At 58.4% G+C, this 11,513-nt stretch overlaps 2 protein-coding genes across 3 annotated transcripts; one reads left to right on the top strand and one right to left on the bottom strand.

The window, feature by feature from the left end:
- Positions 1–536: 536 nt before the first annotated feature.
- Positions 537–3,802, bottom strand: ZNF524 (zinc finger protein 524). Its single transcript, XM_086690753.1, has 2 exons — positions 3,188–3,802; positions 537–1,598 (listed from the first exon to the last, which is right to left on the bottom strand). Exon 2 carries the CDS (start codon positions 1,557–1,559, stop codon positions 768–770), a length of 792 nt encoding a protein of 263 aa, XP_086546879.1. The 5' UTR covers positions 1,560–1,598; positions 3,188–3,802; the 3' UTR covers positions 537–767.
- Positions 3,803–4,097: 295 nt separating this feature from the next.
- On the top strand, positions 4,098–9,203 carry FIZ1 (FLT3 interacting zinc finger 1). Of its 2 annotated transcripts, none has more exons than XM_086690752.1 (3): positions 4,098–4,869; positions 5,632–5,986; positions 6,962–9,203. In XM_086690752.1, the coding sequence occupies exons 2-3, from the start codon at positions 5,672–5,674 to the stop codon at positions 8,147–8,149; spliced, it is 1,503 nt and encodes a 500-aa protein (XP_086546878.1). In that variant the 5' UTR covers positions 4,098–4,869; positions 5,632–5,671; the 3' UTR covers positions 8,150–9,203. The 2 variants fall into 2 exon arrangements, with proteins under 2 accessions (XP_086546878.1, XP_086546877.1); XM_086690751.1 differs by having other exon boundaries at positions 4,098–5,018.
- Positions 9,204–11,513: the final 2,310 nt, after the last annotated feature.

The following is an 11,513-nucleotide window of genomic DNA, read 5'->3' as shown; positions in this document are numbered from 1 at the left end:
CTTGCTCTCCTGCAGTTCCCCCTTGAAACGTCTCCTCTCAGATAAACCCTATTCATATGGCCTCTAAACCGTTTCCACCTTCTGCCTGCCAACCCTTAAACCAAGTCAAGCCCCACCCTTGTTCTCAACACCTGCCCCCTAAACCCCGCCCACAATGCTCATCAGCCTCACCCCTTAGCCCCAACCCCGCCCCGTTTCCCTAGCCCCGCCCCCTCCTGGCCACACCTCTTATCTAAGTAAGCCTTACCAAAGTTATCAATTCTGCTCACAACCCTCAACTCGGTTTTTCCTTAGTGTCAGGACAAAGTGATGGAGCAAAGTAGTGGGGGCAGAATTTCCAAGAATATGGCTGGGATGGGGGATGGGGACCTAGATCACATTTGCACAGAGGTTCAATGTTTTACTTAGAGTGGATATTTACAGGGAGCACTTTGGGGTCTGCTGGAGCTGGGAGAGGGGGCAAAGCCTTCCTCCAAGCCAGCCCATAGTGGCAAGCTAACAAGGCACCTGGTACCATCACTGAATACACACAGGAAGCCAGTAGGCAGATATTTATTTCCAAGGCCCCTGCCTCCAGGGGCCTGTCAGTCCGGGGGAGGGTGGCGGAAGGCAGCAGGACCCAGGAGTTTAGGTCCTCACCCTCAACCCCCTCCCACAACGGGAAGACCACCAGGTATGAGGGCGTCCCAGCTTTCCTGCCCAGGCTCAGCACCAGCTGAACTCCCAGCTCTAAACCTGGCCTGGGGACAGGTGGCCCAGGGTGTGGGTCAAGCCAGCTCTTTGCCCTCCGGCTCCTCCACCCCCTCTTCAGCCCCTGCCGTAGCCGGAATGCCCTCGTCGTCCCACGGTGGTTCGGGCCCTGGGTCCGGGGAACACAGGGGTGCCCCCATGGCCTCGGGGTGCTTGCGTTTGGCATGGCGCCGGAGCGTGTTGGCCTCCGTGAAGCGCAGCCGGCAGACAGGGCACTGGTAGGGGCGCTCCCCGGAGTGGACACGGTGGTGGTGGGCCAGCTCACCCGCCTCGCGGAAGCGACGAGGGCAGAGTGGGCAGCGGAAGGGCCGCAGGCCGGCATGGATGTTGCAGTGCCGCCGCAGGTGGCTGGACCGCTTGAAGGTCTTGCCGCAATCCTTGCACTCGTGCGGCTTCAGCTCTGAGTGCGAGATGCTGTGGCGTTCCAGGTCGGAGAGGTAGGGGAAGGCCCGCAGGCACACCGGGCAGAAGTGCGGGGCCTTCTTGGGGCCGGAGCCCTCAGGCAAACCAGACGCTGACCCCTCAGAGACTGTATAGGGCACACCCTGATCATCGATCAACAGGAGGTCACTGCCACCGCCGCTGCCCACAGGGTCTGTCACCCCCTGTGCCAGCGGGGGCTCCTGCCCTGACTTGGGGGGGCGGCCCCGCTTGCGAGGGAGGGCGGCCTTGAGCGTCCGATTCGAGGAGGTGGCCCCCCCAGGGCGCCGGCCTCGGCGGCCCCGGGGAACAGGAGGAGGTAAGGCCAGAGGTTTCTCTTCCTCCCCGGGCAAAGGCGAAGGCAACGGGTCTGGGCTGGGGGTGTCCATTGAGCAGTGGGGGGCTTGGGTCTGGGCACTGGAGCCGGGCTAAGAGGAGAGAGGGGGCAGCCGTCAGTGCAGGGAGGGTCTGAGTCATCCCTTGTCCCCCAACACCTCGCCCATCCCTTGGTCTGAGTCTCTCGACCTGGGCATGGCCAACATTCACCTGGACAGTTATAGCTACACTGGTGGGTAAAATAGCAAGATAATTCCAACCATTTGGTAAAAAGACACCACCTTTAGCCACACAGGTGTCTCCTAAGCCTCCCTCACCCCCTTCCTAGAAGTTCAGAGTCATCTTGAATCAAAATAAAGGAAAATCTTCATAGGAGGATAGGATAGAGTCCAACTAAGGGTATGGGCCAGTATTGCGATCCTCAAAACAAAGAGCCCATCAAACCTGAGCCATGGAGGCCCAGAAACGTTTTGTCCCGCTTCTGTTTGGCAAAGTGGGAGGAGTGTGGGAGTTCAGGACTGGGAGAAGACAGGGACTGGTGGTCCCAGGTGATGTTTGGCCCCAAGTCGTGGGTGAAGAAATATATGGGAACTGTTAAGGCTCCCAACTCACAGGGTCTGGGTTCAACTCCTGAGTCTGTCACTCACTCTCTGTGTGGTCTGGGGCAATTATTTCTCTGAGCCTCCGTTAAGCCTTTCGCAAAATAGGACGAATAGGTCATCTTACTCGCACAGACATGGCATGAGGATAATACACATAAAGTGCTCAGTGCACAGAAGTGCCTAGAAGATATCAGCTAGGCACTCACTGACAGCTAAGCCCCACGCCAACTTTCTGAATAATGGTACATCACCCCCATTTTGCAGCTGGGGAAACAGAGGCACAGGAAAGCCTGGTCAGTTGCCCAAGCCCTCTCTGCAAACAAGAGCGGGATCAGGACTCGAACTAGATCTCCAGGACCCCAAAGGCGCAGGGAGTGAGAAGAAATGCACCCAAGGAGACAAGGGGATACCATAGGGTTCCTTACACCTGGGTTAGATCCAGCTCTGCCATTAATTAACAAATGACTTTGCTTCTCTGGGCCAGTTTCCACCTCTGTAAAATGGCTATAGCAAGTTGTCAGTCGGTAATAGTAAGCACTCAGTAAACTACCATCACCACCATGACCTCCATCGACAGAGCATGGGACCATGAGACTAGGGTGTAATTAAGGCGAGAGTGAGGAAGGAAGAGGTGCAGTTAACAGCTGGGGCTGCAGGTGCCACTGGAACAGGCACATACATTGAAGGCCAGAGAGGGGCCACCACTTTTCCACGATCACATGGTTCGCTCCGGTAGGAAGGCCTGGACTAGAACCGGGGTCTCCGGAACAGGGGCCTCGCCCCTTGCCCCTCTGCCACCCCAGTGCAGGCACGCGCCCGGCGGCCCGAGCGCGCGGGGCGGGCCCTGCGGGGGCGGCGGCCAATGAGCGGCGCGCGGGCCGCGGACGGCGAGGGCCTCCAGGAAGGGGGTCTGCGCGCGCGCGCCCGGGCCGACTCCGCGGGGCGCGAGGTCGGCGCGCGCGCTGCGGCGGGCGCGGGCGCAGAAGCAGGTGTGGGGGCGCGCTCCAGGAGCGCGCGGCCCCGGGCCTCCCCTCCCTCCGCTCCCCCTCTCCCCGCCCGGACCCCCGCCTCTCGGGTACCTCATTTGCATGTCGCCTGGGCTCGCGAGTGTGCGCGCGCGGGGGCGACGGGGCCGGCGGGTGGGAAGGGGCGGGGGCCAGGGGGCCCTGCCCCTCGGCGGCGCGCTTGGGGACGGCCCCGCCCTCTCCCTCCCCCACTCCCTCTCAGTCGGGCCCGCGCCCGCGGGGAACAAAGAGGACGCGCCGGGTCCTAAGGACCGGTCACGTCCTTGCAGCCAAAACGCGCCTGCGCGCCCGTCGCCTTCGCTGGCCCCGAGCGGGAAATAACCCCACCAACACATTCTGGACCACATAGAAATGTCTTTCCTCCCACAAAGTACCCAGCAGGGTGACCCAATCAAAGGCAGGTACCACAAGGATGAGGAGCGGGAAAATGGCTGTTTGTTCCCGTAATTAACATGGCGCCTGATAGGCTTCAAAGCCCCCTGGAGAGCTGACAACAACACGGGACCTGCTCTTTCCTCCTAACTCTACCACAGTCGCCGAACTTTGATTTTTCTTTTCTCCGGACTCAAAGCTACATCCTACACAGGAGGAGTCTAAGGCTGTGAAAAGGGAATCACATCTGCCCTCATCAACGTGAACTCCCGCCAGCACAGACACCGAGGGCAGGAGGCCGCGGCGGGAGCCTGTTGCCCTCAGTCTGTATGGCGCCGGGAGTCCCCCCCCTTAGCTCCGCCCCACTGTGCCCTCACCAAAGATGGCGCCACCCTGGCTTCCCCCAACTTCCAGTGCTGGGGAAGGGACGGGAAACAGGGATAAGGGCGGGCGGTGGGGAGGGGGAAGCCAAGGGGGCGGGAGAAAGGAGTGTGGGGGAGCAGGGAGCCGAGGCGGAAGTCGAGGGGCCCCCGGGTGGAAGTGACGCTGCCCCCGCTGCCCAAAATGTCGGCGCCCAGAGGGAGGTGTAAGTAATTAAAGAGAAAAGCCGACTGACTTTCCCGGCCTCCTGGGGCCGCCCCAGGGCTCCAAAACCCCCGCTCCGTGCGAGCGAGGTGGACTCGCCCGGCTGCGGGTCGCTCCTGACCTGCTCCCACCCCGGGCGCCCCGGGCCGCACCTCTTAGGGACAGGGGGGAGGGGCACAAAAGGCCGGTACTCAGGGCCTCGGTCCCAGAGCCGACAGGGGAGGGGGGGCCAGTCCTGCAGGCGACTGGGTGGGAAGGGGGCGGGGCTTAGTGGCGACAGGGGCGGAGCAGCTGCGGGGAGGAGCTTTCAGAGGGGCGTGGCTTAGAATGGAAATAGGCTGGGCTTAGTGGAAGAAACGGGACTATGGGTAGAAAATGGGTGGGGCTTAGCAATGGGTGGGGCTTGATAAGGGGCGTGGCCAAAGAGTGCTAGGAGGGTCCCAGGTTGAAGGGTGGAAGGGACTTTCCTGGGCTGAGTGGGGGGGGCGGGGGGGGGAGCGGGAATGGGACTCAGGGCACAGGTGGGCGGAGCTTAGAGCAGAAGGGGAGTAGTTTGTGCAGGAGTGGGCGCAGTGAGGTGATGGGATTTAGGCGTGTAATTAGTCTTAGTGGAAATAACAAGTCTTCATAACGTAAGTGCAATGATTTGGAGGGCTGGGAAGGGGCTCCCCCCGGAAGGCTGAGTGGAGGGTCTTGGAAAGGACGGGCCCCCCTACAGGCTAGGTGGAGACGACAACCTGTGTGGCGTTCTGGAGGCGCACCTTAGCCGAGAAGAGATGGTAGGATTTAGAGAGCAATCTCAGAGGAACTTGGCGGGCAGTAGTAATCAGAACCGCTTGCCTGTTGAGCCTTTGCTGGGCCCCTGCCTGAGTCAGGGCGCGGCACGCACTGCCACAGTTTTGCTTACGCCTCACCTCCACTGCATGAGGTAGGTACCCCTGTTACTCCCACTGTGCAGATGGACAGACTTTCTGCAGATGGACAGTTGGTTTCTTCAGAGGTTCCAGGACCATTCCTGGTCGCCCTGGAAGGTTGAACCAAGTGCACTTGGCCCCAAATCTTTGTCCCACTCATTTGCTAGGAATGTGAATCTTTTCCCCGAAGATGACTTTCACTCTCGAAGAAGACTGGGAGGGACTTTCAGAGAGGAAGGGACTTGTCAGAGAATTCAAGAGGCAACGGGAACTTGAGGAGGAGTGGGTGGGACCTGATTCAGAGTGGCTGGGGGCTAACAGAGTGGGCGGGGCTTAGGGAGAAGGGGGGTGGGGTCCAAGTAGAGAAGAGGCTTAAAAACACTCAGGAGTGTATTAGCCACTTGGCACTGATTAGGAAGACTGGTAGATGAGTGAGAGGAGGGTTTGTAGGAGAAGGGGAGGCTTAACGGTGGGTGGTCGTGGCTTGGAGGTTGAGTGTAGCTTGGAGGGAAGTGGGAAGGGTTCCCAGGGGACAGATAGCGGGTCCTGAGTCCAAGGAGACTGATAGGAGAGGGCTGATGGGGAGCTGACTGCTTCACCTGCCCTCCATGTCTCCCCTTGCTCCAGAGAGAGCCTCCACTCGCCACTGCCCTCCCACCACACCACCATGGATGATGCCCCGCTGCCAGTGCCCCCGGTCCCCGCCCCGGCCCCGGCCCCAGCACCTCCCGCTGCTGCTGCTCCCCGGGTCCCATTTCACTGCAGTGAGTGTGGCAAGAGCTTCCGCTACCGCTCGGACCTTCGGCGCCACTTCGCCCGGCACACTGCACTCAAACCCCACGCGTGTCCGCGCTGTGGCAAGGGCTTCAAACACAGCTTCAACCTGGCCAACCACCTGCGTTCGCACACCGGCGAGCGGCCCTACCGCTGCTCTGCCTGCCCTAAAGGGTTCCGAGACTCCACCGGCCTGCTGCACCACCAGGTGAGTCCCGCAGGCTGGGCTCAGGCTGGCCTCCCTGGGCTGGACACACCCTTGGAGCCACAGGGCCCCACTTTGGGCAGCAGACAGCGCTGTGCTTTCTCATTTAGCTTTACAGTTCAACAGGCAGGCACTACCAATCAAAAGGACTGGACGCTCAAAATCTGTCTCTAGTACTCCCAGACTTTTAAATAAACCACAAGGGCCACTATCAGTAAGGCACAGTCTTGTGTAACACACTGGCCACATTTCACGTGCTCAAAAGCCAGGTGTCGCTGGTGGCTGCCATATTGGTCAGTGAAGGTACACAACACCTCCATCAGTGCAGAAAGCTCTGTTGGACAGTTCTTGCTCTAGAAGGTTGGACATTTACCTTGAAAAACCACCTCCCATCCCAGGGGATTATGAAAGATCCTCTCCACCTCTTCCCGATATCCACCACCTTAGAGGACATCCATAGGAGGTCGGAACGTTTATCGATAATAATTACAATTTCTAGGAATTGAGTAGCTGTTTAGTGATGATTTTATCCTATACTCACAACGACCCTGTGAGATGGCACATCTTGTGCCCGTGTCACAGAGGAGAAAAGCAGAGCCTCAGAGATGATGTTACTTGTCTAGTTTTCACTGCAACTAGAAGGCAGAGGGGGGACTTGAACCCAGGTTTGTTAGTGCTCAGAGCCCTAGTACCTAACCATTCTCCCAGGGAGTCCCAGTTTCCTAGGTGGGCTTGGTGAAAATGAGTAAGAGTTAGTCTGGACGAATGGGAGGAAGAGTTCTCCAGCCTAAAGGAACAGCACGTGCAAAGGTCCTGCGAGGGAAGGGGCAGAAAGAATCCCAGCATGACCCAAATCAGAGAAGAAGAGGGAGAAGGTGGAAGCTAGGCAAGGCCAGTCGGGAGGGCAGGAATCCGCCCTGCAGACTGGACCCTCTGCTCTGATGCCGCGCTCTCCCTCTCTCCCTCTCTCCCTCCCAGGTCGTCCACACTGGTGAGAAACCCTACTGCTGCCTGGTCTGCGAGCTGCGCTTCTCCTCACGCTCCAGCTTGGGCCGCCACCTCAAGCGCCAGCACCGTGGGGTGCTCCCGTCTCCACTGCAGCCCGGCCCAGGCCTGCCCGCCCTGAGCGCGCCCTGCTCCGTCTGCTGCAACGTGGGCCCCTGCTCGGTGTGCGGGGGTGCGGGAGCTGCTGGCGGAGAGGGCCCAGAGGCGGCGGGCGCGGGCCCGGGCAGCTGGGGGCTGGCGGAGGCCGCGGCCGCGGCCGCCGCCTCACTGCCCCCGTTCGCCTGCGGAGCCTGTGCGCGGCGCTTCGACCAGGGCCGCGAGCTGGCGGCCCACTGGGCGGCGCACACTGATGTGAAGCCCTTCAAGTGCCCGCGCTGCGAGCGCGACTTCAACGCCCCCGCGCTGCTAGAGCGGCACAAGCTGACGCACGACCTGCAGAGCCCGGGCGCGCCCCCTGCGCAGGCCTGGGCCGCGGGGGCGGCCGACGGCGGCGGAGGCGGCGGTCCTGCGGAGGCAGGCAGCGCCCAGCCGGCCTGGGACGGCGGGCTGCTCCTGGGCCACGCCGGGGGCGGCGTGCCTGAGCTCCGGGGGCTGCTCCCCGAGGGTGGCGGGGAGGCCCCAGCGCCCGCGGCCGTGGCCGAGGCGCCGGAAGACACCCTGTACCAGTGCGACTGCGGGACCTTCTTCGCTTCAGCTGCCGCGCTGGCCAGCCACCTGGAGGCCCACTCGGGGCCCGCCACCTACGGCTGCGGCCACTGCGGGGCCCTGTACGCGGCCCTGGCGGCCCTAGAAGAGCACCGGCGGGCCAGCCACGGCGAGGGTGGAGGGGCGGAGGCGACGCCCGCGGCCCCGGAGGGGGAGCCGGCGGCCGGGGAGGCCGCGTCCGGCTCGGGCCGGGGCAAGAAGATCTTCGGCTGCTCCGAGTGCGAGAAGCTGTTCCGCTCGCCGCGCGACCTGGAGCGGCACGTGCTGGTGCACACGGGCGAGAAGCCGTTCCCGTGCCTCGAGTGCGGCAAGTTCTTCCGCCACGAGTGCTACCTCAAGCGCCACCGGCTGCTGCATGGCACCGAGCGGCCCTTTCCCTGCCACATTTGCGGCAAGGGCTTCATCACGCTCAGCAACCTCTCTCGGCACCTGAAGCTGCACCGGGGCATGGACTGACGGCCAGGCCGCGCCTCCGCCCAACCGCCCCTCCCCGGGGCGGGGCTGGACTTGGGCCCGGCCCGGTCTGGATCCAGATCCACGGGCCCTGAAGCAAGGGGACCCTGGCTGGAGAGACAGGGCCCTGAGCTGGAGGGCAGCAAATAAACGGAGAGATTCCTCAGCTCCGGGGTCCAGGGTCCATGAAGAGACCCCTGGAATATACGCTGGGCACCCCCAAGTCAATAGGCAGCCTCCAAGCTGTGGGGACCTAGCAGTGAGAAATGGGTCTCCCAAGTACTTCTCATCTTGAGGGCCCTAATAATGACGGATGGGCACCTTCCCCCCCCACCCCCAAGGGAAGGCTGCCCCTCTCCCTGAGAGCCATCATTCCCAACGACCTTGATCTGGAGAATGTGGGGAGATCATGACCCCGAATTTCCCTAGATCCCCTCCAAATGCTACCCACCAGTCACTGGCGTCCTCCCCCCCCAAAATGGATATAGCCGGAATCTGCCTTCCCCCACTCCCACCCCATTTCATTCCTTATGCTGAAAGAGGACCAGGGTAGATGTCCCCTGCCCTCAGCCCCCACTCCCCAATTAGGTCTCCCTCCCCTACTGCAGAATGGATCAACCCTAATGATCTTCCCCACCCCCAACCACTAGAATAGGCTGGTTTGAAATCCCTCCTGCCCAGTAGAATGAACTGATTCAGATACACACCCCTGTCCACTGGAATGGGCTGGTCCAGACTGTGGCCTGCCCCCCCACCCTCCTTAGGTGAATACGGCAGACACTCCTCCCTCGCTCTCAAGTGTGGGCCAGTCCACGTCATTCCCCATCCTGTGAACTCATCTGAATGGGAGGTGGTGGACATTGGGGTTTTCCTCCCACTCTGCTGTAGCACCTGTCAGTCTTTCCATCTCTGTTGGTTTGTCTGTCTCTGTGTTCCCCTCAACCCCAAGGGGGAAGGGGGTTTGGCTAGGGGGTTCCCCCCTGTGAGCCTCGACCTTGCCCCCTCATCCCACTCCCTAATGTCTCCAGGACCCCAATAAACCTTGTCCTGTCAGTCACTGATGTCTCATTTTCTGATCCTTGGCTCCAGAGAGGTGGGAGTTTCTCCCTCCCTGGTTTAGGACAGGCCCCCTAAATAAAGATCTTTCCTCCCTCCCTCCTGACAAATTTTGAGTCGAGAGTGCACGACCATTAAAATCAGAAAGGGTTTAAGTCTCACCAAAAGGGAACCCAGTCCCTTAAATACAACATCCGTCTCCAATGGGCTAAACATGCCCTTTAGAAACCATCAATCCCATAAGACTTGCCCCCTAAAAACCAAACTATCTCCTTAAAGAAAAGTTCTACCCCTAAGCAGAGACCCTATCTCTTAGACTCCACCTCCAGGTGTCCAAATTTGTACCTTGAACGCTTACATCCAATTCCTAGGATAGGATTCGCCCATCAGGGAAGGGGTCAGCCATTCGTATTGTCTTCTGTGCACTAGATTACATTCCTGTATACTGAGTGCCTATTCTGTGCCAGGCATTGTAATCCTCTCTGGGGATCCAACAGCAAAGGAAATAACTCCTCATGGGGTTTATATGTTTAGTGTGTGGGCGATAGGGTGGAGAAAAGAGTAATCAAAGAAAGGAGAGTAATTTCCAGATGGTTTTGAGCATCTGAAGGAGATGAGGAGAGGTGTTAAGAAAGTGACTCTGCCATCCCAGTTTGGGTGTCCCGTGGGCTTCTCTACAGAGGTGGCATTTGATCTGAAACCTGAAGGGTGGCGAGAGACCAGCGAGGAGGATGCCTGGATGGGCACGGAGAAGAGGGAAGAACTGAGGTCGAGGGGTCAGGTCACGCAGAGGCTGGTGGGCCTTCCAGGTCATCGAAAGCAAGATTTTAACGTGGAGGGATGGGATCACTCTTGCACTTTACAAAGTTCCCTCTGGCTGCTGAGTGGAGAAGGAACTGGAGGGGTACAGTGGAAGCAGAAGACTATAGCAGTCCAGCAGGAGAGATGGGGGGGGGGGGGTGGCTAGACCTTAGTGGTGGAGAGAAATGGGTGGGTTCGAGATGAATTCTGTAAGTAGAATGTGAGTGTGTGTGTGTGTGTGTGTGTGTGTGTGTGTAACTGAAAGGGAGGAATCAAGAGGGTCTGGTTGAGTGGTGGCATTTTGAATTAAGAACAAAAAAGGGGAAGAACACATTTGGGTAGGGGTTTAGGTGAATCAAGAATTCCATTTTGAGCTTCTTAAATATAAGACGCCTGGGAGATTGGCATGCTCTAATAAGGCTGAAGATGTGCATATCTCGCGATGCAGCAATCCCACTGCTAGGCACAAGCCCCAGAGAAATCCCTTCACCTGCACTGGGAGACACATAGAAAAACACTCCCAGCAGCACATATGGTCAGCCTCAAACTCTAAACAACTGGAACATCACTGTGAGGGTCTGAATGTTCGTGTCCCCATCAAAATTGATATGTTGAAATCCTAAAGCCCAGTGTGACAATATTTGGAGATGGAGCCATTGCGAGGTGCTTAAATCACGAGGGTGGAGTCCTCATGCATGGGATTAGTGACCACATTCCAAAGGCTCCAGAGTGATCCCTAGTCCTCTCCACCATGTGAGGACGAAGCAAGAAGTCAGTGGCCATGAGGGCCTAGAAGAGGGCCTTCCCCAGAAGGCAAGCATGCTGGTGCCTTGATCTTGGACCTCTGGCTTCCAGGACTGTGAGCAATAAATTTCTGTTGTTTACAAGCCACCCAGTCTGCGGTATTTTGTTATAGCAGCCAGAACAGAATAAGACATCCATCAACAGTACAGCAGATCAATAAACAGTGCTATATTATGCTGTGGAATACTATACAGCAATGAAAAGGAGTGCAGAAACCCACATTTGCATGGATGAAAGTTACAAAGAAACCCAATGCAAGAAGGCAAGAAGAAGCCCATGGAGTATGATTCCATTTATATAACATTCATAAAGCCACCAAAACTATAATACTGTTTAGGATGTATCGTGGGTCGTGAACCATCTAGAAAAGTGAGGAAAACCTTTGCCCATAGAAACTCAGAACAGTGGGGTTGGATGCATCACGCCCAATCTTCTGTGGAGTCTGGGGTGGGAGCTAACATTCCATGTCTTAATCTGGTGATCCATTGATCATTCTTTGCTAACTGTGCATTTGTATCGTGCTCTTTTAGTCTATGAGTCTCGTATCTCACAAGAAAAAAAAAAAAATGTAAAAGAGGCAACCCGGGATCCAGGAAGCAGACTCATCCCCTGGGGCAAAAAAAAAAAAAAAAGAAGAAAAAAAAAGAGAATCTGTCTTGGAGAAACAAGACCCGCCCCCTTAGATTCAGGCACCGCCCCAGGGACA

This window comes from Puma concolor, chromosome E2 (genome assembly GCF_028749965.1).
Source record: "Puma concolor isolate L17-30 chromosome E2, mPumCon1.1.hap2, whole genome shotgun sequence".
Lineage (NCBI taxonomy): Eukaryota > Metazoa > Chordata > Mammalia > Carnivora > Felidae > Puma > Puma concolor.
This window is presented reverse-complemented; position numbering and strand designations above follow the sequence as displayed.

What these genes read in the sequence shown, in the direction of transcription:
- ZNF524 (XM_086690753.1), bottom strand. Translation starts at nt 1,559, where the DNA reads ATGGACACCCCCAGCCCAGACCCGTTGCCTTCGCCTTTGCCCGGGGAG.
- FIZ1 (XM_086690751.1), top strand. Translation starts at nt 4,867, where the DNA reads ATGGTAGGATTTAGAGAGCAATCTCAGAGGAACTTGGCGGGCAGTAGT. An exon ending in CCTCACCTCCACTGCATGAG is followed by an intron (nt 5,019 to 5,631) that starts GTAGGTACCCCT and finishes CCCTTGCTCCAG; the next exon opens with AGAGAGCCTCCACTCGCCAC. An exon ending in CCGGCCTGCTGCACCACCAG is followed by an intron (nt 5,987 to 6,961) that starts GTGAGTCCCGCA and finishes TCTCCCTCCCAG; the next exon opens with GTCGTCCACACTGGTGAGAA.